Source organism: Convolutriloba macropyga, chromosome 6, assembly GCF_964194025.1.
Source record: "Convolutriloba macropyga chromosome 6, txConMacr16.3, whole genome shotgun sequence".
In the NCBI taxonomy this organism is placed as follows: domain Eukaryota; kingdom Metazoa; phylum Xenacoelomorpha; order Acoela; family Convolutidae; genus Convolutriloba; species Convolutriloba macropyga.
Genome location: NC_134473.1, coordinates 68948742 through 68974393, shown reverse-complemented (window position 1 = coordinate 68974393; position 25652 = coordinate 68948742). Strand labels below are relative to the sequence as shown.

Here is a 25652-nt window from a genome sequence, read left to right as displayed (position 1 = left end):
TGTAGCAGTAGAGACAACATTGTACTAACGGATTATGTAGTTTTCCGAAATGTCGTTCGAGAGTTCGTAGATCTCTTGTAGTGAAATCACAGTGTTCACAGCGGTACACTGGCACTCCAACTTCATCTGGATGCAAGTTCCTTTGGTGACGGTTGCGGTTGGTGCGAAATGTGAATTTGGCGTTACAAAATTTGCACGAGAAACTCATAGTTGAATCAATTTGAAGATAAAATGGTTTTGAGTTCGAGCTAAACCAAACCTTTAACTCTCTAAAAAATAACCAACGTCCTGATTGTTTGAATTTGAAAACATGTTCAAAACGAAATTTCTAGGGACAAAGTTTCTTTCCAATCAGTTAACTGAAGGATTACACAAGAGTGAATAATATCATTGCCCAAGTTTCACTGCCCAATTAATTAAATTAGGAGATGGATGAAGCTTTAGAAACAACATTTTTTTATCCCGTATGAGGGCGTCTAGCATTTTATGTAAATTTAGTCCCTGCTTTATGCAAATTCATCATTCGCCAGTGAGGGCGTAGATCAAGTTGTATGCAGATCCATTTGCATATATGATTGGTATTCTGGCCAAAGAGGGCTACAATCATGTCCTATGCAAAGTTGAATTAAAAAGCAAATACCAATGTTTTGCCGTAATAGTCGGAGACATATGCGTAACTTCTATACAATATATGCGTAATTACTATGCAATGACGTGTTTTAGCGAGCCTTATATGGTTAATTAGCTTTATTGGTGTTCTAGTGCAACTGAATATCTCTTTTTAGGCATAAAAAATTGATTATCACAGTTTTTTTAACAAAAAACAATGAAAAAAAATTTTTTTAGAATAGATTTGAATTTTAGTATAACAAGTCTCATCAATTAGCAGGTTATAGCAGAATCAGTTGAGAGTTGAAAGATTTTAAAAAACTAAGAAAAAATGCTTTTAAAAATTGGAAAAAATTGATTTTTTTTGTTTTTTTGCAATTTTTAATGGAACTCATACTTGGCGAGCAGCTAGCTTCATCATTGTTACGATCAAAGTTTCACAGCGTGAGATTTTATGAAGACCGGTTTTTACAGAAGTGTGAAGAAACCTCGGGAACACGAATTTTCAAAACATCTGGCAGCCACATGTTTCTAATTGAAAACAGGTGTTTGCGAAAACCGTGTTCCCGGGGTTTTTTCGCCATGATCATCAAAACCTTTTATTTCTGTTACAAAGTCGTAAGAAAAACTCAAAAAAAATGTTTTTTCTCTAAAAATTTTTATGAGGAATTTCTAAAGTAACACCTTCAAATTGTAGTAAAAAACAAAGGGATAACATTGAAACGTTAAAAAATTGCACGTTTTCAAGTTATCTGAAAGAAAAAAAATTTTCAAAATTTATAGTTTTCACAAAATTTTTGTTTTTTTACAAATAACTTTTTTTCTGTTACAGATATGAGAAAGTTTATGGGGACCAAAAATTTAGAGCGTGTTGTTCTACATCATATGAGATACTTCTCAGTAGTTTCCTCATCAGTCTTCCACTTGTAGGGTGATAAGTTAAAGACAAAAATATATGACTGAACATAGATTTTGTTCTCTGTGACCCATAAAATTGTGCTCCTCCAAAATTTTTGTTAACAGTTCTATTGTGGAACACTTTGCGCTCAGCAAAATGTCTCCTTACAAAATTATCCAACTTTTTCGTTTTCATTGTTTTTTTTTGTTTTTCTTCAAAAATTTTCCAATTTTTCGAGCAATTTGTTCGAAAAATGGTTTGAAAATGGGCAAAGACACCATCTCTCAATAAAGTTGTTCAAGTCCTATTTTGTGACAATATTGTGCTCTATAAAACCATGTTTATACATGTTTCTTCATTTGGCAAATATAGTCACTTTTACAGGTTTTTGAAAAAAAAAATTCAGTTTGTCTTTAGTCCATCGAACTTTTTTTCTATTTTCAATAACCAAACTAATAATATTAAATTTTTATTTTGTACACAAAAATTATTTAATCTCTTTTTACAAAATCGAAACAAATTAATCAAAGAAATTGACTCAACATTTTTATAAAACACAATTTTTGATTACTCCAATAAGCAATTCTTCTTACAATCAAACTGAGAGTTTAGGTTTCCTTTCAGAAGTTCTAATCAAAGAGTTTTTTACAGGGTTCAATGGACCTTCTTTTTCTTGGCGCGAGAGTGACTTTTGGCGTCTCGGAGTTGTCGGGTGTTGTTGTTGTTGTTGTTGTTGTTGTTGTTGTTGTTGTTGTTGTTGCAACCAAGCTTGAACCGGTCTCCAAAATTGTTGTTGGTGTCGTCGAGCCAGACGGTGTTCTGAAGTCGGTCGCAGACAAATTCTGCATCAATTGACTTGCAGTTCGTAGTGAGCCAAAATTCCATGCAAGTTTCTCCTCTGTAACGGGGGAAAACAGAGATGGTGAGCTCTCCGGAGTCACAGTGGCACTAGGATCAGCAGTTGGCGTTGAAACACATCCTGGTGTTGGTGGTGGTGACTCCGGAGATGTGGAAGGACCCACAATTCGGCTAGGTCATTGCAGGACCGAACTACTCCCAGCTGGTTTTCGAAAAAGGGCACGCAGTCACAATCGTATTTGTATAGAGTAGTTCGAGTTTCTTTTGGCAGTGTCACAATGTAATACGGGTAAAGAGAATGTGTTAACGACAAAGGTGGAACAAACCCGCCTGAAGTGATTAAGGTTCCACTGCAATCTTCACTCTCCTTTTTGGCCGGCAAGGTTGCAATGAAGTTAAAGAAGATTTTGGGTATCATAAAGTGTTCAAGCGTTGTCCAATTCTCCTCTTTCTCGTTTGTCCTTTTTTTGTTGGATAAAAACCACAAAGTTTTCGTAAAAGGTTTGGTACACATTTGTTCGTTCCCAGACATTGTTTTGGTCGCTCAGGATATGGAAAGGCATTTTCTGCGTTTGAAGAATTTTGAAGAGATAATAATGTTTTAAAGAATTTTAGGTTTATTTTGAAGAGAAAGATACTTATTTTGAAGAGAAGATAAGCAAATTGAATCTTTTTTGATAATTGAACAATAAAAAGTTGTGAAGGTATTTTAAGCGCAAGGATATTTGTTCACAAAATTTGACTTCTGCTCAAACAGTAGACTTTCAACAATGTTAAAGAGTTGCTGTTTCGAAACCGAAATGAAATAAAATGTAGCCGGGAATTTACCCTCATGTAGTTTATGTGAGTTAACAATGTGAGTCTAGTGGCAGATCACTTATCTGCCCCCGGCACAACCAAAGGCCAACTATTTTGGCCCGGAATTTTGATTGAAAACATATGTGCTTTACTTCTTTGTTTATAACAGAATTAGGCACACGCCTTAAAACTGCACATGTATTTACAAAATTTTAGTTGAACGCCAGGTGTTTTAAATTAATTTGGACCAAGTTGGATAAGTAGACCACACACGTGTAACCCATGCATGCCGCGCGCCTGAGGTGGGGAGCACTTTGCTTGTAATTGAAACCACACTTTAGTTCCTTGTTACGAGGGAATTATCACACCTAACACGTATTATTCCCCTCTTATCAGTTAGTTCCTTTGAAACTCATGGTGTTAGGGACTTTTACCAGTGTGTATTTGTGTGTGTGTGTGTGTGTGTGTGTATGTGTGTGTGGGTTATCAAGGCAATGCCAAGAAATACCTCGTGTTGATCTAAATAAAACTCCGCGATATATAAATTATATGGGAAATACATGGACCTCTGAAGACATGTGATATATTTAAATCCCTTGAAACACCCTTATCAGTACAGTTATGGAATGAATGGTGAACATTTGAATAATTTAACCTTTCGCTAACAGTTGACTACGTTCTACAACAAAAACTTCCAAGCTAATTTGGTACAAATGCCTTTCACTGCAATCAAAGACAAAGAGTACGGTAATTGCTATTTCGATATATCTAAAACAGAAAAGAGGTTGATAAGAGCTGCTCTCAAAACCTACGAAAACACCGGGACGTATGTCTATTTGAAACTTTTTAAGAGAAAAGACAATGAATACGAATTTGAACAGAGAATATCCCTTACAACAGAGGAATTTTACAAACTTATGAAAAAAAGTGGCAGGATACGAAACTCGGTGCCAGAGTCAGAAGGGAAAAAAGATACTTCGGTTGCTAAAAAACGGTGGCTAAAAAACCTAAACTAGCTGAAAAAGATTCTGGATACGAATCAGCGTCCTCATCCTCGGCTGCTTCCACAGATTAATCAAAATGGTTGAAGCAATGTTTGAACGATCGCCAGGTTACTTCAAACAATTTCAGAAGGCGTTCAAATTTTCAGTTTGCGATGAAAAACCGGAGTTGAATGGTGTAAAAAATTATCCTGTGTGTGTTCATTTTGAAAACCCCTTTTGCACTTTGAAAACTAACCATTACCATGTTTTGGTGAATACATCAGACGTGACAAAGTCTTCAGACAAATCAAAGTTTAAAAAAGATATACAGTGCCTTGTCTCTACACGACATTCAAGATTTTGTTTGCCAATTCAAATACCCTAGAGCTGAATGGAGAAATTTTTCAAAAGCTTGTTTTGGCGGTTGAATACAACAAAAATTTGAGCATAGATTCCCTTTCAATTCAGAAACTGTTGCCAAACTTCTCTAACGTAGCTGCTAATCAAAAGGTCAACAACAGCAGCAACGTGACGTTGAATGAAGGCAATCAACGACGACTACAACAAGGAAGCAGCGTACAGTTTCAACTCCATCAAAAGTCATTGCAAAACTGTATTACAAAGTCCAATAACCAACAAACTCAAACCGATAGCTTTGCAAGTGAATATCTAAAGAGATTTCAAAATATCTTGTCTGGGCCACACTCAGGTGCTTTCTGCCAAATAATGGATTTTTTGTGAGCGGATATGGCAATTTGCCTGTTGATACTGATGTTTTGTTTGTACGCATAGTGTATGAAGAGAAAATAAAATTTTGAAAAAAAAAACTTTTTTCAGCTAAGCAGAGTTTTAGTAGAGTTAGTTAGAGCTTCATACGAAGCGCAAATCGAATCAAATCAACAACACTCATTTTTACAATTTCTGTGTTGTTATAAATGTAATGAGCAAGATAAATACAAAATAGGCCACACAAAATAGAGTTTTTGTGTTTGTATAGGTTGATTTCTAAGCAATTCAAACACGTTTTGAATATCGAGAGCAGCGGAGGCCAGTCTGTTGTACAAACATTTGTATGATGTTCATTTTTGTCCAAGTGGATCACCGAAAATGTCATTGCCATTCTTCCTACACAAAAGTGTCCAATGTATTCCAATAGAATCAGAGCTGGATACATTCACAATAATGAATCTGATCTGTGACAATTTCAAGGGAAAATTATCAGCTGCAAAGACACCACAAAATTTGTACTTTAGAAGTTTACATGCTTGAATCAGGCTGTTTATTTCGTCTTCATCCATTAGTTTGTCAGAATATAATTTTTAGAAACTTTCCGAGCCGAATCGATGAAAATAGTACTCGCTTTCTCACCAATAATGAAAATTTGTATATTACTTGGCAAGGCAACTGAAATCTTGAGTTCAATTGAAATTGAACATTTGGTGAGTTCAGGGTGAATAAAATCATGCGACGCCTGCTGAGTGCTTGTGAGATCAAACACCATAATAAAATGGCTGGCTCGGGTACTCAGACAATTTAATTCCATGACCATTGTCAATATAGGCTAAGTCTGACATTGTGTTGAAATATAAGCGTTTGTCATCAGTTGTATTTTTTGGACTCTCAGCAACAGGAAGTCCATTTCGGTAAATACAAATCTGCTCCAGACTGAATTTACAAAAGTGGAAAGGATTGAGTTGTTTGCTTCCTATAAACGCTTCATTTGTGCTAAGGCATATAGCTAGACGTCGAATTGGCTCCCTGCTGAAAACATCTTCTTGTTTCCAGCTTTGCAAGACAGTAGAAGCAAGAAACGTTTTAGTTATGGTCTCCAAATACGAATAGGACGCTGGACTTGATAGTAAAGTTTTTTCAACTGCAGAAACCACGTCATCGTTCAACGTCATTTTTCTCACATACAAATTAGCTTCTATAAATTTTACTTTGTAGGATTTTGCAGCATCGTCGGAAATTGTGACAAAATCATCTATTGATCGTCGAAAAGAATTTCGCAGCGTCACACCACTCAAAAGATATCGATCGCAAGTTAAAAAAAATCTACAGCTACTTTTCCATAAAAAGTACATTCGGCAGATTGTCTAACCAAAGCTTTTCGTCTGTTGGCTTCAGCTACCAGAATTGCCTCGGGGTTCTCTTCGTATGAATAACCTTCACATGCCAATCAAGTTGCTTTAGCATCTTTGTTATGAGAAAATTCAGTTTCAATGAAATTTTTTGAGCATAATTTCCATTTGCATTTGAAATTTTTAATCCCTTGGCAGATACTGTACAGTCAGAAAAGAGCGAATGTAAAACATTATTGCAGAAGTAAGGGGCGTCTGTTTTGGTGACGTCTGCTGCAGCTCCAGCGTCATATTTCAAATCGGCTACAGAACCTTGAGCTATCTTGTATTTGATTTCCAGGTAAATTTTTTGTAGGTCAATAAAATTATTTCTGTCTCCAGTCACCTCAAATTCGAGCATGGGTCCGTTAGGGCTGTACACTGGCCCTACTTTTTGACAAAAACTACCATCAAAAACAACAAGAAGCGCTGGTGTTTCAAACAAATCAAGGGAACTATGTGTTGCCTCTGTTGGTAACATATTACCGATCATCTTTAACTCTAGCGAAGAAATCCGACCGACTTCTTTTTGGCTGTTTATTTTTTGAAATTACTGTCTTTCTCATATTAGTACTTTTTAAGTCAGATCGTTTAGACCGTCTCCGATTCATTCGGTTTTCTCGTCTCATTCGCAGTGCTAATGAGCCTCCTGTTTGCTTTTTAACTGTATTCGAAATCGTGTTTTTCAACGCCTGCTTTGCGGATTTTTTTTGCTGACAACATCCACTAACTCTGGCACACTTTGTAAGAGAAGTTCTTTTCCGACACGTTTTGTTTAGGGTAGAATGAATTTTCGTGCAAGCGGTAAGGCGATTCGACCTATGCCACTTGCTAAAGCTCCAACGCCACTTCCTCTTTGTCTATAGTGTCCAGAAAAATAAGGCAACGAAGATGCTTGATTGGTATAGTACAATTCCATTGTTTTATTCACAAAACTTTTGCAACTTTAACGTCAATATTAATTTAGCGGTCCCTGAAAAGGGACTAATTGACCTGTTTCGCCTGTTTCGGTACGTAACTCTATGGAAATTGACTGAATCGTATTTGAAAGTAGTTTTTTATAGTCCAAATTTGAAAAAACTGTTCTATGTGTTGGTTCAAGTTCACACACGCTACCGTTTTTCAGACGTTGTTTTGAATCAATGACACGTAATAAAGGCGCCTTAGCATCACCAACATATTGATACTCGATAATGTTTGTGTATATGAATATTAAGTGCTTTCCCGCGCACAGATCAGCAGGGAATTCTCCATAATAAGCTTTTGTCTCATCGCTCTTCATTACTTTATTTGATGTAGCTGTATTCATTTTGTACCCAATATGTACACCATGTTTATCTGGAATTCCTGTAAAACCCACAATACTGGGTCTTTCTTCACTAGGAAAAGTGATTCCCTCAATTTTACCAAAAAGTATTTCATATTTTCCAGTACTGTTGATTTCACGAAATGAAAAAATAGGTAGTCCAACTGTTCGTTTGATAGTAAATAAAAGTTGAGCAACAGTTTCAAAGCTTCCAGTCATGAAAGAGAATTTTTCTCCACTGTAAGGTCGAGAAATGACATTGGCTTCAGATGAGATTCTTTGTGAGCCCTCGTAACCTTTAAGACTATATGCTATCAAATCTCCATTCACCACATGCTGAATTTTGGTCGGAAAAATAATTTCGCTTAGAGCTACCCTCCAATCGCCAGATAGTTGAATTTCATCGTTGAAAAAATTTCTGAACGAAGCTAGTGTGTTTTGATCAAAGATCTCCATCGAAGCGCTACAAATAACATGTACCGTAAACTCGTCTTCGAATCGTTTACTTCCCATTTTTTAGAGGAGACTCTCGTACTAGTTGAAGTTCGGATTGATGGAATTTACCCTAGATAACTTCTTTATCCGCATCGAATTGGCGTCGAATTGGCTCCCTGCTGAAAACATCTTCTTGTTTCCAGCTTTGCAAGCCAGTAGAAGCAAGAAACGTTTTAGTTATGGTCTCCAAATACGAATAGGACGCTGGACTTGATAGTAAAATTTTTTCAATTGCAGAAACCACGTCATCGTTCAACGTCATTTTTCTCACATACAAATTAGCTTCTATAAATTTTACTTTGTAAGATTTTGCAGCATCGTCGGAAATTGTGACAAAATCATCTATTGATCGTCGAAAAGAAATTCGCAAGGTCACACCACTCAAAAGATGTCGATTGCAAGTAAAAAAAAACTACAGCTACTTTTCCATAAGAAGTACATTCGGCAGATTGTCTAACCAAAGCTTTTCGTCTGTTAACTTCAGCTGCCGGAATTGCCCCGGGGTTCTCTTCTTATGAATAACCTTCACATGCCAACCAAGTTGCTTTAGCAACTTTGTTATGAGAAAATTCATTTTCAATGAAACTTCTGTGAGCATAATTTCCATTTGCATTTGAAATTTTTAATCCGTTGGCAGATACTGTACAGTCAGAAAAGAGCGAATGTAAAACATTATTGCAGAAGTAAGGGGCGTCTGTTTTGGTGACGTCTGCTGCAGCTCCAGCGTCATATTTCAACTCGGCTTCAGAACCTTGAACTATCTTGCATTTGATTTCCAGGAAAATTTTTTGTAGGTCAATAAAGTTATTTCTGTCTCCAGTCACCTCAAATTCGGGCATGGGTCCGTTAGGGCTGTACACTGGCCCTACTTTTTGACAAAAACTACCATCAAAAACTACAAGAAGCGCTGGTGTTTCAAACAAATCAAGGGAACTATGTGTTGCCTATGTTGGTAACATATTACCGATCATCTTTAACTCTAGCGAAGAAATCCGACCGACTTCTTTTTGGCTGTTTATTTTTTGAAATGACTGTCGTTCTCATGTTAGTACTTTTTCTAACTTTTGAGCCAGATTGTTTAGACCTTCTCCGATTCATTCGGTTTTGTCGTCTCATTCACAGTGCTAATGAGCCTCCTGTTTGCTTTTTAACTGTAATCGAAATAGTGTTTTTCAACGCCTGCTTTGCGGATTTTTTTTCTGACAACATCCATTGACTCTGGCACACTTTGTAAGAGAAGTTCTCTTTTTCGACACGTTTTGCTGCGGGTAGAATGAATTTTCGTCCATGCGGTAAGGCGATTCGACCTATGCCACTTGCAAAAGCTCCAAAGCCACTTCCTCTTTGTCTATAGTGTCCAGAAAAATAAGGCAACGAAGATGCTTGATTGGTATAGTACGATTCCATTGTTTTAATCACCAAAGTTTTTGAACTGTAACGTCAATATTACTTTAACGGTCCCTGAAAAGGGGACTAATTGACCTGTTTCGGTACGTAACTCTATGGAAATTGATTGAATCGTATTTGAAAAAACTATTCTATGTGTTGGTTCAAGTTCACACACGCTACCGTTTTTCAGACGTTGTTTTGAATCAATGACACGTAATAAAAGCGCCTTAGCATCACCAACATATTGATACTCGATAATGTTTGTGTATATGAATTTTAAGTGCTTTCCCGCGCACAGATCAGCAGGGAATTCTCCATAATAAGCATTTGTCTCATCGCTCTTCATTATTTTATTTGATGTAGGTGTATTCATTTCGTACCCAATATGTACACCATGTTTATCTGGAATTCCTGTAAAACCCACAATACTGGGTATTTCTTCACTAGGAAAAGTGATTCCCTCTTTTTTACCAAAAAGTATTTCGTATTTTCCAGTACTCTTGATTTCACGAAACGAAAAATTAGGTAGTCCAACTGTTCGCTTGATAAGGAATAAAAATTGAGCAACAGTATCAAAGTTTCCAGTGATGAAAGAGAATTTTTCTCCACTGTGAGGTCATGAAGTGACATTGGCATCAGATGAGATTCTTTGTGAGTCCTCGTAACCCTTAAGACTTTATGCTATCAAATCTCCATTCACCACATGCTGAATTTTGGTCGGAAAAAAATTCGCTTAGAGCTACCCTCCAGTCGTCAGATAGTTGAATTTCATCGTTGAAAAAATTTCCGAACGAAGCTAGTGTGTTTTGATCAACGATCTCCATCGAAGCGCTAGAAATAACATGTACCGTAAACTCGTCTTCGAATCGTTTACTTATCATTTTTTAGAGGAGACTCTCGTACTAGTAGAAGTTCGGTTTGATAGAATTTACCCTGGATAACTTCTTTATCCGCATCAATAAGAGAATACGTGGGAGGATGCAATGTCGGGATAGATGCGATTTCAAATATCTCGTCAGTAAACGACTGTTTGTAGACCTTCCCGAAAGTCTGCTCTTTTTTCACTATGCGCACAAAATTACCAATATAGAAATTGGGTTTTTGAGAATTTGTTGTATTTGCAGTCAAGGACACAAGCCTTGGACGTCTTTCTTCGCGACTTTGTTCGGAGTGAGCTTTATTGTTCGATTTACTCTAGAATTGATTGTTTTAACAAACGCATCCAATTTGTCTAGATATGAATAAGTCCACTTTTCTTCTAAATATCTGTAGATTATATTTTTCAAAGAGCGTATATTTCTTTCCGCAAAAGCAGACTTTTTCTCACTGATCGTACTGTTTAAATGAATTCCGCGTTCAGTGCATAGGGCTTTGAAGGCACCTAGGAACTCTGTACCATCATCAACCCAAACTTTCTCAGGTTGTTTATGCTTGATCATCTTTTTTAAGACCTGTGCTGTCTCTGTGGCATATTTTGTTTTCAGTGGCTCAACCCTGAGATATCTTGACAAACAGTCAACAGCCACAAGCAGATATTTTACACCACCGTTGTATTTTGCAAGTTTATCAACATATGCTAGATCTACGGACCAGATCTCATTTATGTCGTTAACAAAAACTTTAAGCCTTGGGAACCTGAGGCGAAGTGAACGGTTAAAAGATGGTTTCGTTTCCAGATACATTTTAATTTTCTTCATTGATAGTTTACTCAAATTTTGCAATCTCTTTGCGCTTCCAAATGACGCAGGACCGTTTAAATAGAGCTTGTCAAGTTTTCGCACATCGTCAATAGATATCCCAGTCTTTTCTAAGCGCCTCTTCCTCTGTCTACTCTTTACTTTCATCGACTCTTGGCATTGCATGTTTTTCCGTTGGTTCAGATCGTCTTCCTTCTTGCTCTTTTTTTGTTTTTTTGCTTCGGTTGTTTGGAAGCAGTTTCCTTTTCATCTTCACTGTAAAACTGGTCTACAGCTTTTTTTGCGTGAGTATTATAAACCAAGTCAGCTGATATATCAAGTTCACTCAAGATTTTGGAAAACTTTGACAAGTCAATTTTTTTTTGTGGGTTGTTGTAAATTGTACAAAAAGCTTGTTACATCTACTCCTTGAGGCTCATCGTTAATGTGCAGAATGTTAGTCTCTTCACTAATAGAAACATTATTTGAATTGAAACTTTTATTTAGGATAATTGCAGCTCTTTTGGTTTTGGTTTCATCCACTAATTTCAGTTCTAGCATTATTGAGTCGAATGCTGAATCCCTCCTCTTTTTCACTATTGGCTCTATTTCACTGTCATCACTAAAAAACGATTCGGTTCTTACATCGTCTGCATCACTTGTTACATCACCGCTACTCTTTGTTCTCTTGATCGACCTATCAGTGTGAGTGTCCGCATCTTGTACTTTTTTCTCATTATCTTGTTCAAAATTCGGATTAGTCCTCTGTAGGAGTGCTAACTGAGTTGCTTTTTGATGATACATTGGATTAACAAATATTTCTTCCTTGATTGGGTTTTTTGAAATGCACATTCTTTTAGGGATCAAAACAAACTCTTCTGCATGCATTATTCTGCCTTCAAGTAAATATAGCACGACAATCCGAACGCTCGAATGAGTTCTGGTTTTTTGGCTAAAACGTTTCGCTTTTCCTCCAAACCTGTTTTCTTTGATAATAATTGTTGAAATGATTTCTCCTGATTTTTAAGTAACTGCTTGTTCACTGGAACGTTGCCATTGATCACATTGAGCAAACACTCACAGAGAAAGTTTATAAAACTTTTTGGTGCTTGTTTGATGAACTTTCTGAAATTGCTCTCGGGCAGCTCGAGCATTTGCTTTAGCATACATAACTCTTTCTCTCTCATCTGTCAAAGTTGTGATAACCGCTTTGGAGGACGGTAGATAAAAAATTGTTTGACCTGGTTGTACAATATTTGAACAATAACGCAAGGAGTCTGATGTTTTTGGATCTAAGTCAATGAGTAAGTGTCCAAAAGGTTGTTTTGTTGCAAGTTCATAGCTTTCCTTCAAAAGTATTGTAATGTTCAACTGTTTTCCGACATAGGTGATCTGCTGTATGTCTCTAGGTGATTTGAACAAAATGATATGGGTTGTGTTCAGACCATTTACTCTGTTGAAATAAGTTATGCTTAACATAAATCACACTAATATTTCTATGGCGTCCCGCAGTTGCAAGTTCTGAAAACTCTTTGTCATTGAAAACTTCTTCACACAAATCGTCAAACACAAGCAGACAATTTTCCAGCTGAGAAATGAATTCAAATTCAGAAATCTTAATGAAAAAAATGTACACTTTACGCTCTATTGTGCTGAACTTGGGCTGCTCGTGTTGATAGAAGTAGTAAATAGAACTAAAGGTTGGATAGTAAGTGTTTCTCAATAACATTTGAAATATAAGTTCTGTTTTTCCAGAACACGACGGACCACAAACAGCCATAAAAAGCCTATCGCTAGTGGATATTATTTTGTTCATAGCTGTGGATTTGGAAGAGCGTAGCCAACTGTGCACGAAAGCAATGAAAACCAAAATGTTGATTCCTCACAATCAAGTTGGGAAAACGCAAGCTTGGTTAAAGACACTTCGATAAGAAAAAGTATTATCAAAATTTGAGTAAAATAGACTACTTCGGAACGTGGTAGCCGAGAATTAAAAAACTTCCACGAACGCCTGTCATGATTTTCCTCATCAAAAACTAAAGCTTTCAAACCCCCTACATTAGCGGAGTCTATCTGGTCTTCTTTAACACTCATTTGAAAATAAGTTATTTGCAAAAATGAAATTACACTCAGTTTTTTAGTTTAAATTGCATTTTTGTTAGTCTCTCTTTCAATCCAAAGGAATTCATAAGTAGTATATCTAGTCTTTGTCGTCTTTTTTGTAAGTCACTTTATAGTTTGCCTGCATTCCGTAACCACTTCCATAGTAGACAATAGACTCTACGTTGCCTTCACTGACCAACATTTGAATTTCATCAGGGAGATTGTCATCGTCCAGAGGTACTTGAACTGGTGCTGGCCACTTGGGCGTAGGTAAAGGGGTTAGTTTCAGTTTTCTCATTTTCTGTTGTAACGACATGATACATTTGAAAATATTCAAGTAATAAAAGATATTTCTTCAGCGTCTCAATTTCTTTAGTGTTGCAGAGAATCTATTGTTTTCGCAGAATATTCTGTCCCCGTGATTCTATTTTCTCTTCTTTTAAAAAAGTCAATGTCAACTGATTATCATTCGTTATGTAACTGCATACTGTCAAACTTGGAGATAAATTCACTTGAAGAACTGACGGAGCTGCCTTCTCCACTCGACGGCTCATTGGATGGCAGAGAGATCCAATAGAAATACAGCTGTGCTTTCCTATTAGCACAATGTTTCCTCTTTTGCTTTTCCTGTAGGTAGAAAGAGAGCAGAGCACAAGTAATATTATCAATTGGCGATTTAATATCTTCAACTTTCGGACATAGAAGAGTTTCCAAATCTATTACCTCTTTCTGCAAGAGAGTTTGGAGTGATTCTGTTTTCTCTTTCCCTTTGGCATAAAATTTCCCTAACGGAAACCGAAGTTTAATGGCGACAAAAATTTGTGATGGAATCTAATAAGGATAAGTACCGCTGTTCCCAGACAAACCATGTAAAAATTTAGTAACCCACTTATGAGATCTCCTGTCACTAGCGGAAAGTGAGTTTTAGGAAACTGGCGGAAGAAAAATAATTGTGTCCGAAAAATTATTTGAACAAAGCAATAACTCTTTTATTATAAAACCAGTTTTCTTGTAACGAAAACCTTCAAAATCCAGTATCACTATTTCTTGTTTCAGCATTCCAACAAAGTGAACAAATTGTTTTTGAACGTCTTCACAAACAAACAAAAAGCCAATCCCGTGATGTGACCCAAATACTCGTTCGTAATTGGACAAGGTAACACATAGGAGTATCCAGGGCCTTTACGACTGTACTCTGCTATAAAACCCGATGCATCGTGGAGTATTGCATGAAGTCGAAGTATTTTGAACGATTTTAAGTAGCTGTCCAGCGACGAATTATCAATTCCAATTAGACCTCCATACGGTCTCAGCTTCAATGTTGCCTCCAAATCAATATCAGGATCAAGGTATTGGCAAGCAGCTAGAAAATACAGAAACCTTTCACCGTATTTTGGATAATGGTTCTTTATCTCCAGGTAAATTTCATGAATATTTTTTAAATCAATGGTTGCTATCGCTTTGGCCATCCTTTTCTACAAATATTATTCTGGCAAAATGAATCCTAATCGTACCTCCTAGGATTGACCACTCCCAACCAAAGTATATTCACACAAATACATGTAGCGAAAATACCGCTAACATGAAGGATCTTCCCTCACACTCGCGAAATATATATACCAACAATAAGCCGCCAGACAGATACATGTAGCGCAATTACCTCTTTATTAACATAAAAGATCTCCCCTAAGGTGTCAGTGATCCCCCTCTGCCGAAAGGATCTCGAAGGATCTCCCCTAAGGGATCAGTGATCCCCCTCTGCCGAACGGATCTCCAAAGGATCTCCCCCCCCCCCCGATCTTACTGTATATATACGATACCACTATTGTGAGCTCCTGATTCCGGACTGGACTCTGGCTGGCGCTTCTTTTTCGTACGACTTATATTTTTCAGGGGAGTGATATTTTGGTTGAAACCAAATTCGTAGTCTTCGTTTCTATTTGGAATAGTTAAAACGTTATATTATTTTCTGTATAATCATGTGTTTTTTAGACAGGCAACTACATATCGTTTTTCAGATCACAAGATATTGTGAAAAAAATTGAAATTAATCTTAATACGACATACTACTACTTTAAACACAAACTCAAACCTGTAATCACATCTTTGTCTAGGCTAGAGCAACTTTGCATCAAGCGCAAGAACGTTAAGATTAACACGTACTGAATTATCAACTGATTTAAAATAAGAATCTTTTCTTCTAAAGGATTACCTCCATCTCTTGTATAGTTTTACCCCCATTACCCCCTTACAATTTCATCGTCTTACCCCATTAACCCCACTATTGCATCGTTTTACCCGAACAAATATTACCCAGTAATCTTGCCCAATTTACCCCAAACCCCCACCCTCATATTAACCCCCATTGCCCCTACCCTTGCATAAAATTACCCCCCATTACCCCCAAAAGAGATGTAAGAGTTTTGAGGGAAAGTCCCCGGTTACTCCTAATCTTATATCTTTTTTGGGGAGTAAAAGTTTGATACGTATCATAACGGGTGGGGACGTCCCCATCCGCCTCCCCCATGACAGTACGCGTATTTTACCTTACTACTAACACCAGTTGTCATTAACCAACCAAAGCTTGAATGGTGAATTAAAAGACATTTGCCATAATATATTTCTAATTCAAATGATTTAGGCATAATTTGGGCTGGTGAAAAAAACGAGCAATTTTTGCACACGTTTTTACTAATCAAACGGTGTAAATCAGATCAGGATTATTGCTGTTATTATAGAGTTGTCTAGTAGTCGTGTTGTTATTGGTCAATTCCTCGACTGTTTATGAGATGGTGTAGTTCTCGTTACTTCCCTAGTGACGATTTGCATTGAAACTGGTGCAATTATAGAGTATGTCTCATTGATTTCATTATTAACCAAATTTTTCATGAGAAGTCAACTTAAAAATTTGCAACTTTAGTTTCATTGTATTATGCTATAGTCAGATTGAGCAAAATTTGATTTCGTTGACGGGAGCTTTTGATAAGAACTCCCAGTTTTTTCAGCATTGCATATGTTAAATATTGCAATAATCTCAAAATCATAAAGGGTAAGTTAATCAAGAATTTCAAGCTCTTGCCTGGTGCGCCTTACCAAGGAGCACCACGTTCTAAATAACTGGATACCTGTTTGAAAATTGTATATACCTGCCGTTTTGCAAGGTTCTTGCAGAAAAAAGGCAATCTTGCAAGATCTTGCAATACGGAGTAAATGTTGCAAGATCTTGCGAGACAGAGTTAATCTTGCGAGACAGCATTAGTCTTGCAAGATTTTTGCAAAGCTAGCTTTTCATTTGGCAAGTAAAATTTAAGGAACACTTTTGTGATTCCAGAAAAAGGGAATAAAATCAACTGAAAATGAACACATCATTGACGATACAGAAATGGAAACAAGAAGTTGTTTTGAGCAGTCATAATTCAAAGTGAGTTTTAAGTCGATCAAGGAATTTTCGATATTACTTTTTCATTGTCTTTATTTATCTTTATTGGCTACGCAACAAAATTCAGCCTAAAAAACCTGCATGTTCCTCGCCCATTGTCAAAGTGTATTCGAAAAGCATTCAATCCTTTTTTGTTACCTTTGCTTAAATACAATGAAACATTCAATGGAATGATTCTTATCTGTAGAATCAAAGTAATGTTAAAATTGAAAACTTAACATCGAAGTGAAAAGTTTTCATCAAAAAAAAATTAGAGCAAGTTTCAACTCATCCAAAAAATTCAACCCGAACTCATTTCCACATCAAACCTATCACAACAAAGTAAAAAAAGGTAAAATCAATATGAAAATTCTGTATTTTCCCCCTGACTTCGAATAGAATTATCATTTTCCATTTTTTTGCTATTAAAAACCGTTCTCAAAATTCCCACTATCAGATGAAATTACATTACTTCGACTTACATTAAAATGAGATCTACTTATTTTCAAAAGTCACACTATTTTATACATTTTTAAACCTATCAAAGTTGGCATGGACAAATCAAAAACAGCATTTTTATCAACGTCGACTGGCAGAAGTAAGTACAAAAAATTGCATTTCAAGGGTTAAACAGAAAACTTAAGCTAACCACAATTTGATTGACCACATCAAAATTTTGATTGACCAGCACCTAATTTGACCAGCACCTATATCAAGACCGAAAGAGCTTAATGTAATTTCAATCTTCTTTAAACAATTGTATCCAAAGGGCTTTTTTACTGATTTCCCACTAAATACCCAACTTTTTCAAAAGAAAATTTTTCAGCGCTAGTAGATACATTTCTCTGGAAACATTGCCATACTATTATACATCCTCTGTTGATAATGTAAAGAATATTTTTTGCTCTCATTAGTTACAAAGAAGAATAAATACATCATTACTTAAAAAGAAATAAAAGGATTCATTAAAAGCTGGAGTTAAAACATAGACTCTCTGTTGAGCTTTCAAATCTTGACTTCGAAGTCAGTTTTTAGCTCCAAAGTTTAATCCAAATTAAAAAATTTATTGCTCCATGTTAGCATTATTTCAGCGATATACTGCAGCGTAACCGTGGGTCGCGATTTGAAGGGGTGTAAGCGGAAAATTTTTGTAAGAGATGAGCTGAAAGCGCTGAAATTTTGTAAAGAATATGCTGAATGTGTGGAAAGTTTAGTTTTAGGCGCTGAATGTGCTGAATAAAAGTATTTCAGCACATTTTTCAGCAATTCTTTACAAAAATTCAGCACTTCCAAAAATCCCGAATTCAACACTTTCAGCCCATTCCTTACATAAGTTCAATACTTCAAATGTTCAGCAATTTCTTGCATAATTTCTGCACTACGGAAAAAAAGAGAATTTCAGCGCTTTCAGTACATTCCTTCCATGGTTTTACGTGCAATTTTATTGCTCACTATTGCCTATAACGTATTCAGTATGTACGGTTCTTCATCTTTTGCATTTTAGAACAGCCAATAACCAATCAAAAATCTGCGCTATTTTTCTATATGATTGTTCATACTTTTGAAAAATAGAACAACTGAAAAGCGTCTCACTTTCAATTTAACTAATGGGAGGAAGAAAGTTATGCCTAAGCTACCAGGTTTTATTCAATCAAGTAAATTGGCTATATACTCCAGTTGCGATAACTGCTTCATCTTAAGAATTGACAAAATTTTTAAGACTTTCGGCAGATTTCTAACTGTTTTTAAGTTGAAATTCTCTAGTGCAATGCTATTCAGTCTTGCTTTGGTACTGTTTCTGTATGTACAGAACTAGAAAAAAATCCAAAGATTTCAAAATATGTAACATAATTGCTGAAAGTACCGAAATCGTATACTGAAAGCGTTCAAATTATGTAAGATAGCTGGTGAAAAATTTGAAATATATGTAAAAAATGCACTGACAAGCGCTGAAAGAAAATTTCTTCACCGGATAAATATCACATAATTATCCGCTTATTGTGTTAACACGTGCTGAAATTATGTTAAAAATGTGTTGAAAATTGAACACATCAAACGGATAAATATGTAAGATTTAACCGCTGAAAAAATTTATTCAGCGCTTCTCAGCTTATTTCCTACATAATTTTCGCGAAGAATATCGACCGCGGACATATTGTTTTTCTTTTTCTTTGGCGTTAAGTCCATTTAATTTATATCGGGCATTAGTTTTTAAAACTAATTTTGGGTAATCAAAAAAAGGTAAGAATAAATACTTTTCAAAAACTTTCTTGAATTTCAATGTAAAGTGCGTGGTTCTCATGTAATAAGAAATAGTTAGCCTGCTTTGTAGTTTTTCCAAGGTATGAGGCCTTTTGTTGATACTTTTATTGTTTTAGTTCCAGCAATGTTATTCTGCCTATTATTCACCTTCGACCCTCCCCCCTCCCCCCTCCAAGTTTTTTGCATCACGAGATAAAGTTTTTCTGGGGATGCAAAAAACTTCTGATGCTTCATTTCTTGAAAATATTGAAAAGCTTTTTATGCGACTCCAGAACACGTACAATTACATAGTACGTGGGCTTGGCCATCATAGTACGTGGGCTTGGTTTTTGCTAACTTTATATACCCACCAAAAGGGGTCCACGGAAACAATAGCTTCTTTCCAAGTGAATGTATTTTGCAATACATCTCATTGATAAATTTTAGAATGTTTTGGGAAATTTTTGCTGCATAAATTAATTTAATTACAATTAATTTTGTATTTTAACTGTTTACCAAATCTACTCACAAAAACTGAAAAAAATTAATGTGCAGTAATTTGAGTTTTACTTATAATCTACATATTGAGAGATCTAAATGTAAAAATAGAATTCTGTTTGATTTTTTCATCATACGTGCGTAAGAGCAGAAAATTTTTCAATAACATTTTTTGTTCCTTTTTTCAGTTTCTTAGAAAACATTATTTGAAATATTTAACTTTTGTACAATTCCATCAATTTCACAACGAAATTTAACGTCTCAAAAGCAATCATCTCATCAGTTTTTAGTGATTTTTTTGTGCTGACGTTGAAAGCAAGTTGTTATTGATTGCTGTTTCTTTTTGATCTCTTTGATTTCGGCCAATTATTATTAAAATCAGTTTCTTCTTGATCAAGCGATGTCCGGTACTTTCTTAAGTTTCTCAAAGTTCAGGTTAATTTTATTGAAACATTTTCAGTCCTACTGCTATTTTCGCCTAAAAAACGTTTTGAAGTTTTGAAATAGAAGTTTTAAGAAACATTAAACTTTTAAAATCAGATCAGCATAAAATGCAGTGACTTTAAAGCGGATCACCATGAATGGAATCATTCTTTTTTATGTATTTAATCATTTAATCAGAAACAATTATTCTTGCCTAAAAAGATAAGAATAACACTGGATTTCAACATCCTAGAAACAAAGTTAACAGCTGGTCTTCTTTGGGTTTCCCTTTTTAAAGTCTGTCAGGCTCAGGTTGATATTTGATTTAATTCGAAAGGAATCTCTTTTCCCACATAAACACTTCTTCAAAAAAGCTTATCCCTCAAACTGAAGCCTGTTTGTTGTTTACAATTGGAACTCTCTACAGAAGTTGGGAGACACAAAAAAACTTTTATGAAAATTTTTTCCAGCTTTTTGTTATATTTCGCAAAGATACGGTTAAGTTTTATATAGAAACTACCCACTGTTCATCCCAACTACTATTTGTACCTAAACATAAGTTTTGCGGAACAATCAGCGTTTTAGACGTGAAAATTCGTAATGAAGATTCAAAATAACGATTTTAAGAAACCTTAATTTTTAAAATCAGATCAACATGAAAAGCAGGATTTTAAAGCGGATCAACTTGAATCGAATCAATCTTTTTTAATCATTTAATCAGAAACAATTTTTCCTGCATAAAAAAAAGATCAGAGGAACACTGGATTCCACCATCCTAGGAACAATAATAACAGCTGATCTTCATTAAGTTTTCCTTTTTTGAAGTCTTTCAGGTTCAGATTGTTAATTGCTTTAAATTGAAATCAATTTCTTCTATCACGTAAACACTTCTTCAAAAAAGTTTATCCATCAAACTGAAGCCCCTTTGTTATACATAATTAAAGGTTCCCGGTACGGACGTCTCTACACAAACTGGGACACAAAAAAAACGTTTATGAAACAGTTTCCAGCCTGTTGTTAAATTTTGCAAAGATACGGTTAAGTTTTATATAAAATTTTTCCTCTATTTAGCCCTACTCATATTGCTACCTTAAAAAAACTTTTTGCAAAACAATCAGAGTTTTATACTTTAAAGATTGTTCTGAAGTTTCAAAATAACGGTTTTAAGCAACATAAAACTTTTTATATTAGAAAAACAGGAAAGGCAGTGATTTTAAAGTGGATCAAATTGAATCGAACCATTTTTTTATGTATTTAGTCAAAAAGTTTTATTCATCCATAAAATCGGACAGAGGAACACTGGATTCCACCATCCAAGAAATAGAAATAACAGCTGGGTTTCATTGATCTTCCCTTTTTTGAAGTCTATCAGGTTCAATTTGTTAGTTGTTTTAGTTTAAATCAATCTCTTCTCCCACAGAAACACTTCTTCAAAAATATTTATCCACCAAACTTAAGCTCATTTTTATTGTTTTATTAGATGTTAACGAAATAGATTCCTCTACAGAAGCTAGGAGACACAACAATCACCTTCATGAAACATTTTCCAGCCTATTGATCAATTTGCAATGATACGGTTGAGTTTTATATAAAGTTTTTCCACTCTTCAGCCCTACTCCTACTTCTACCTTAAAATTTTTTTTGCGAAACTATCAGCGTCTTAGACGTGAAAACTCGTAATGAAGTTTAAAAATAACTGTTTTAAGAAACATTAAACTTTTCAAATCAGAAAAACCGGAAAGGAGGTGATTCTTAAGTTGATAAACTTGGATCGAACCATTATTTGTTATGTATTTAGTCAAAATATTTCTCTTTCAATTTGAGTCCATAAGTCTCACCTAACAGTGCATGCTCTTTACTCTAAGCTTTATCTAATTGCAATTATTAGACATTGTCCTGAAAAGAAACATTCGAGTGTTTATGTATTATCAATTGCTGATAAAAATGTTTTTTTTTTGTGAAATTTCAACAGCTTATATGCGTTTTGCTGTACTGGAGAACAATTTTCTTTGTGCAATTGTTGTTTTTCCGACATCATTGAGGTGTTTGCAGCTAACTTAATCAATAATTGCTGTTATTTCGACTTTTTTTCATTTCTCACAATTTCATCTAATTTTATGGATGTTATTTTTTGTCAAAACTTATAAAAAACATTAACATTCATTTAGAGGTGAAAAAAACTTTCACATCTCTTCATGAAGGTTTGTCTGACTCATGATTGCAAAAGTGAACTGAAGTCGCCCCCAGAAACACTTCAGGGGTGCCGCTTAACTTCTTGAATCTTTTTTTCGAAAGCTTTTCGAAAGCTTTTCGAGAACTTTTATTTGAAACTGTCAGAAATTTTCTATACAAAATGTTTGCGTACGCCGAGCAGAAGAATGAAAACCTGTTGTGCAAAAGTTTGCAGTAAAGAACAAGACAGTCAGTGTTAGACTTATTGTTAGTGGAGATGGCCTTGCTATATCGAAGAATCCATTTGCTTCAGTGCAGCCGGCTTTTATAGCCTTAGCTGACCTGCCTCCTCGGAAACTACGGGCCTTTCGAAACATAGTGCTCCGCTTCTTGTTTGTTGGAACCGGCCATTCGGAGTTCAATTTTGTTTAAGATCATGTGAAAAAAGTTGTATGCAAATTAAAGCAGATTAAATGAAGGCGAGACATTATCTTTTGTGATTCAGCCAAAACTCTTCTTTGCTGACCTTCCGGCCAAAGCAAGGGTTCAAAAAATGAAACAAATTAACAGATATTATGGCCACACTCTTTGTACTCACAGGGGTGCTCATCACTCTGGTGCACGTTATTACACTCACGATGTGGAGATCTGCCGGCGTTCAAGCGAATCTCTATTACACAACATTCGAGAACCTAAAAATGGGAGCACTGAAGAGTTGAAAACAACATGGGCCAAAAAAAATTTTGAGGTTAAACCTCAAGGGGTCTTAGGTCGCCGCACAAATTTGTGCCTGATTCCGAATGTTTCCCGATCACAGGAGAAAACTGAATTTTTTGCTGTCAGATTTTCAATTACAAGGAGAGCTTAAGAATTCAGTACGACCTCTTGATAACCTGAAGAACTTTAAAGCCAAACAAGTGAGGGCAATATTGTTCTATCTTCTTCCTGTATTTTTCCACTTTATATGCACGGTGATCTCGAAAAGCTCATCTTTGCAGCACGATCTCTGTTTGAATCTCCTGAAGACGTTAAGTTTTGCACTGAGCTAATTAATGAGTTTTGCCGGAGTGTTGCCGATGAAAGCCAAAGAATGAAACCTATCAGTTTCCATTTTATCAGATAATTATCTTGGCGAGTTTAAGAAATAGGTCCCCTGTTCTGTGCTTCGGCTGCTATGTTCTAGTCTGCTGACAGAAATATCCTTGAGGGTAGGTATCAAAGGATGGGTGAATCATTCTCATCGGCCAAATTGTGACTACTAAATGAGCAGTGGGTTCAATGGAGGATTGTGTGTGCGACTGAAGGCGTCAAAAGAAATTCCCGAAAACTGCTAACTGTTAACGTTTTATAATGAAGATTTTTTTGGCCAAATAATCAGCACAATGACTGGCTTTATGAGCACAATGACTTGCATGGTGAAAAAGAAGAGGCAGACACAGGAACCACCGTGAAAGGAATCGATGCACCACGGAAAAAGAGGAGATGCGTGAATCCTTGAATCCAGTTACAAAAAGCCGTCGTAGGGTTCAGTCATTTAGGCCAATTAATTAAACTCTATGATGAGTGTTAATGCTAGAGATTAACTTTTTACGTTTATTGTGTTTTACGACAGATAACGACCTATCACCCTTCCCAATGCGGACCAGCGGAATCATGGCGTTATCAATGAGAGCTAAATTATCCTTGTTTTATCTAGTGAGAGCGCAACTGAAAACAATTTACCTGTCACTACTTTTCAAGAAATGCTCGACGATGAGCTTCATGAACTTTGTATTTCAAGTTTTTCCAATTATCAGTTAGAAAGTGAGAACGAAAAAGTCAGAGACGATGGCAATGCTGCTTCCGTTGAGAATTTCGCTCGATGTAACTGAGAAGACCCACTTTTTGGCAGTGGTTCTTCCAAACCAAATGAAACTGACGGCCTTGTATTGTTTCACGAGAGTTCACAGTCTCAACGCTTGAAAGTAGTTGCAGAGGTCTCCCCAATAAACTCATTGATTGCCTTAGTATCAAAACATAACGGTTCCGATGAAATTTTGATTGACTTATTGAAGCTTGACTAAGTCTGGCATCCTGCACCGTCAGAAAGCAATTCATTACAATGTGTGCCAGCTTCCAATCCTAAAAGTGTCTTTTGTAAACGGAAAGTTGATTTTGATGAATTTTCAAAAGCTTTGAATTGATATCGTCAAAAATTCTCTATACAACATGTTTGCGTACGCCCAGCAGAAGAATGAAAAACTTTTTGTGCAAAATTTGCAGTAAAGAATAAGACAGTCAGTGTTAGACTTATTGTGGGGATGGCCTTGCTATATCGAAGCATCCGCTTGCTTCAGTGCGGCTGGCTTTTATGGCCGTAGCTGAACTGACTCCTCGGAAACTACAGGCCTTTCGAAACAAAGTGCTCCGCTTCTTGTTTGTTAGAACCGGCCATCCGGAGTTCAATTTTGTTTAAGATCATGTGAAAAAAGTTGTATGCAAATTAAAGCAGATTAAATGAGGGCGAGACATTATCTTTTGTGATTCAGCCAAAACTTATCATTGCTGATCTTCCGACCGAAGCAAATGTTCAAAAAATGAAGCAAATTAAAAGATATTATGGCCACACTCTTGGTACTCGAAGGGGTGCTCATCATTCTGGTGCACATTATTACACTCACGATGTGGAGATCTGCCGCCGTTCAAGCGAATCTCTCCTAAACAACATTTGAGAACTTGAATAAGGGAGCATTGAAAAGTTGAAAGCATCATGGGCCAAAAAGGACGATTTTAAGGTTAAAATTCAAGGGGTCTTAGGTCGCAGCACAAGTTTTTCCCTGATTCCGAATGGTCCCGGATAGCTTGCTCATAAAAAAGTTTGTTCCTAAATGGTCTTGTTCGCTCATTTTTGAGTCTTGTTTCAAAACTTAATTTTTGATAATTGCGTCTCATAATTGTTCAAACGTAACGGTTACCAACGCAGTATATCCATTGTTAGTTTGAGTTGTAACGCGAAAACAATTTTTGGACTAGCTTGCCTAAAATAGATAGTCTTGTTCGCTTATTTGAGAATTTATTTTTAAATGTGGTTTTTTTAATCGGGTCTCATAGTTGTTCAAACGTAACGATTAATAACGTAGTAGTTCCCCTGTTCGCGTGAGTTCTAACAAAAAAATTTTTTTGGGGCTAGCATGCCTCGCAAAAAAGTTCTTTCCAAAGATGGTCTTGTTTGCTTATTTGCGACTTTTATTTTAAAGGTCCTTTTTTGTCAATTGGGTCTCATATCAGTTCAAACGCAATCAATAGCAACCTAGTAGTTACAATCTTTGTGTGGGTTATAACGCAAAAATTTTCGTTCCAAAGATGGTCTTGTTCGCTTTTTTGCGAATTTTATTTTACAAGTCGTTTCTTTATTCGGGACTCATAGTTGTTCAAACTTAACGATTACCAACTTAGTATTTCCATTGTTTATGAGATTTCTAACGCAAAAACAATCTTTGGACTAGCTTGCCTAAATAAAATTGTCCCTTAGATGGTATTTTTCGCTCATTTGCGAATTTTATTTTAAAACGTCGTATTTTTTTCAATCGAGTCTCATAGTTGTTCAAACCTAACAATTAGCAACGTAGTGTTTCCGTTATTTGTGTGGGTTCTAACGCAAAAACATTTTGGACTAGCGTTCCTAG

General features: G+C 35.9%; 1 protein-coding gene across 4 annotated transcripts in view; it reads right to left on the bottom strand.

The window, feature by feature from the left end:
- Positions 1-15906: 15906 nt before the first annotated feature.
- LOC142341160 (uncharacterized) overlaps positions 15907-25652 on the bottom strand; it is a 59968-nt gene continuing 50222 nt past the window's right edge. For all 4 annotated transcript variants that reach the window (XM_075392057.1, XM_075392055.1, XM_075392056.1 and 1 more), the window contains one exon: positions 15907-16069. In XM_075392057.1, the coding sequence (XP_075248172.1) occupies positions 16040-16069 (30 nt within the window). In that variant the 3' untranslated portion in view covers positions 15907-16039. The remainder of the gene's footprint in view (positions 16070-25652) is intronic.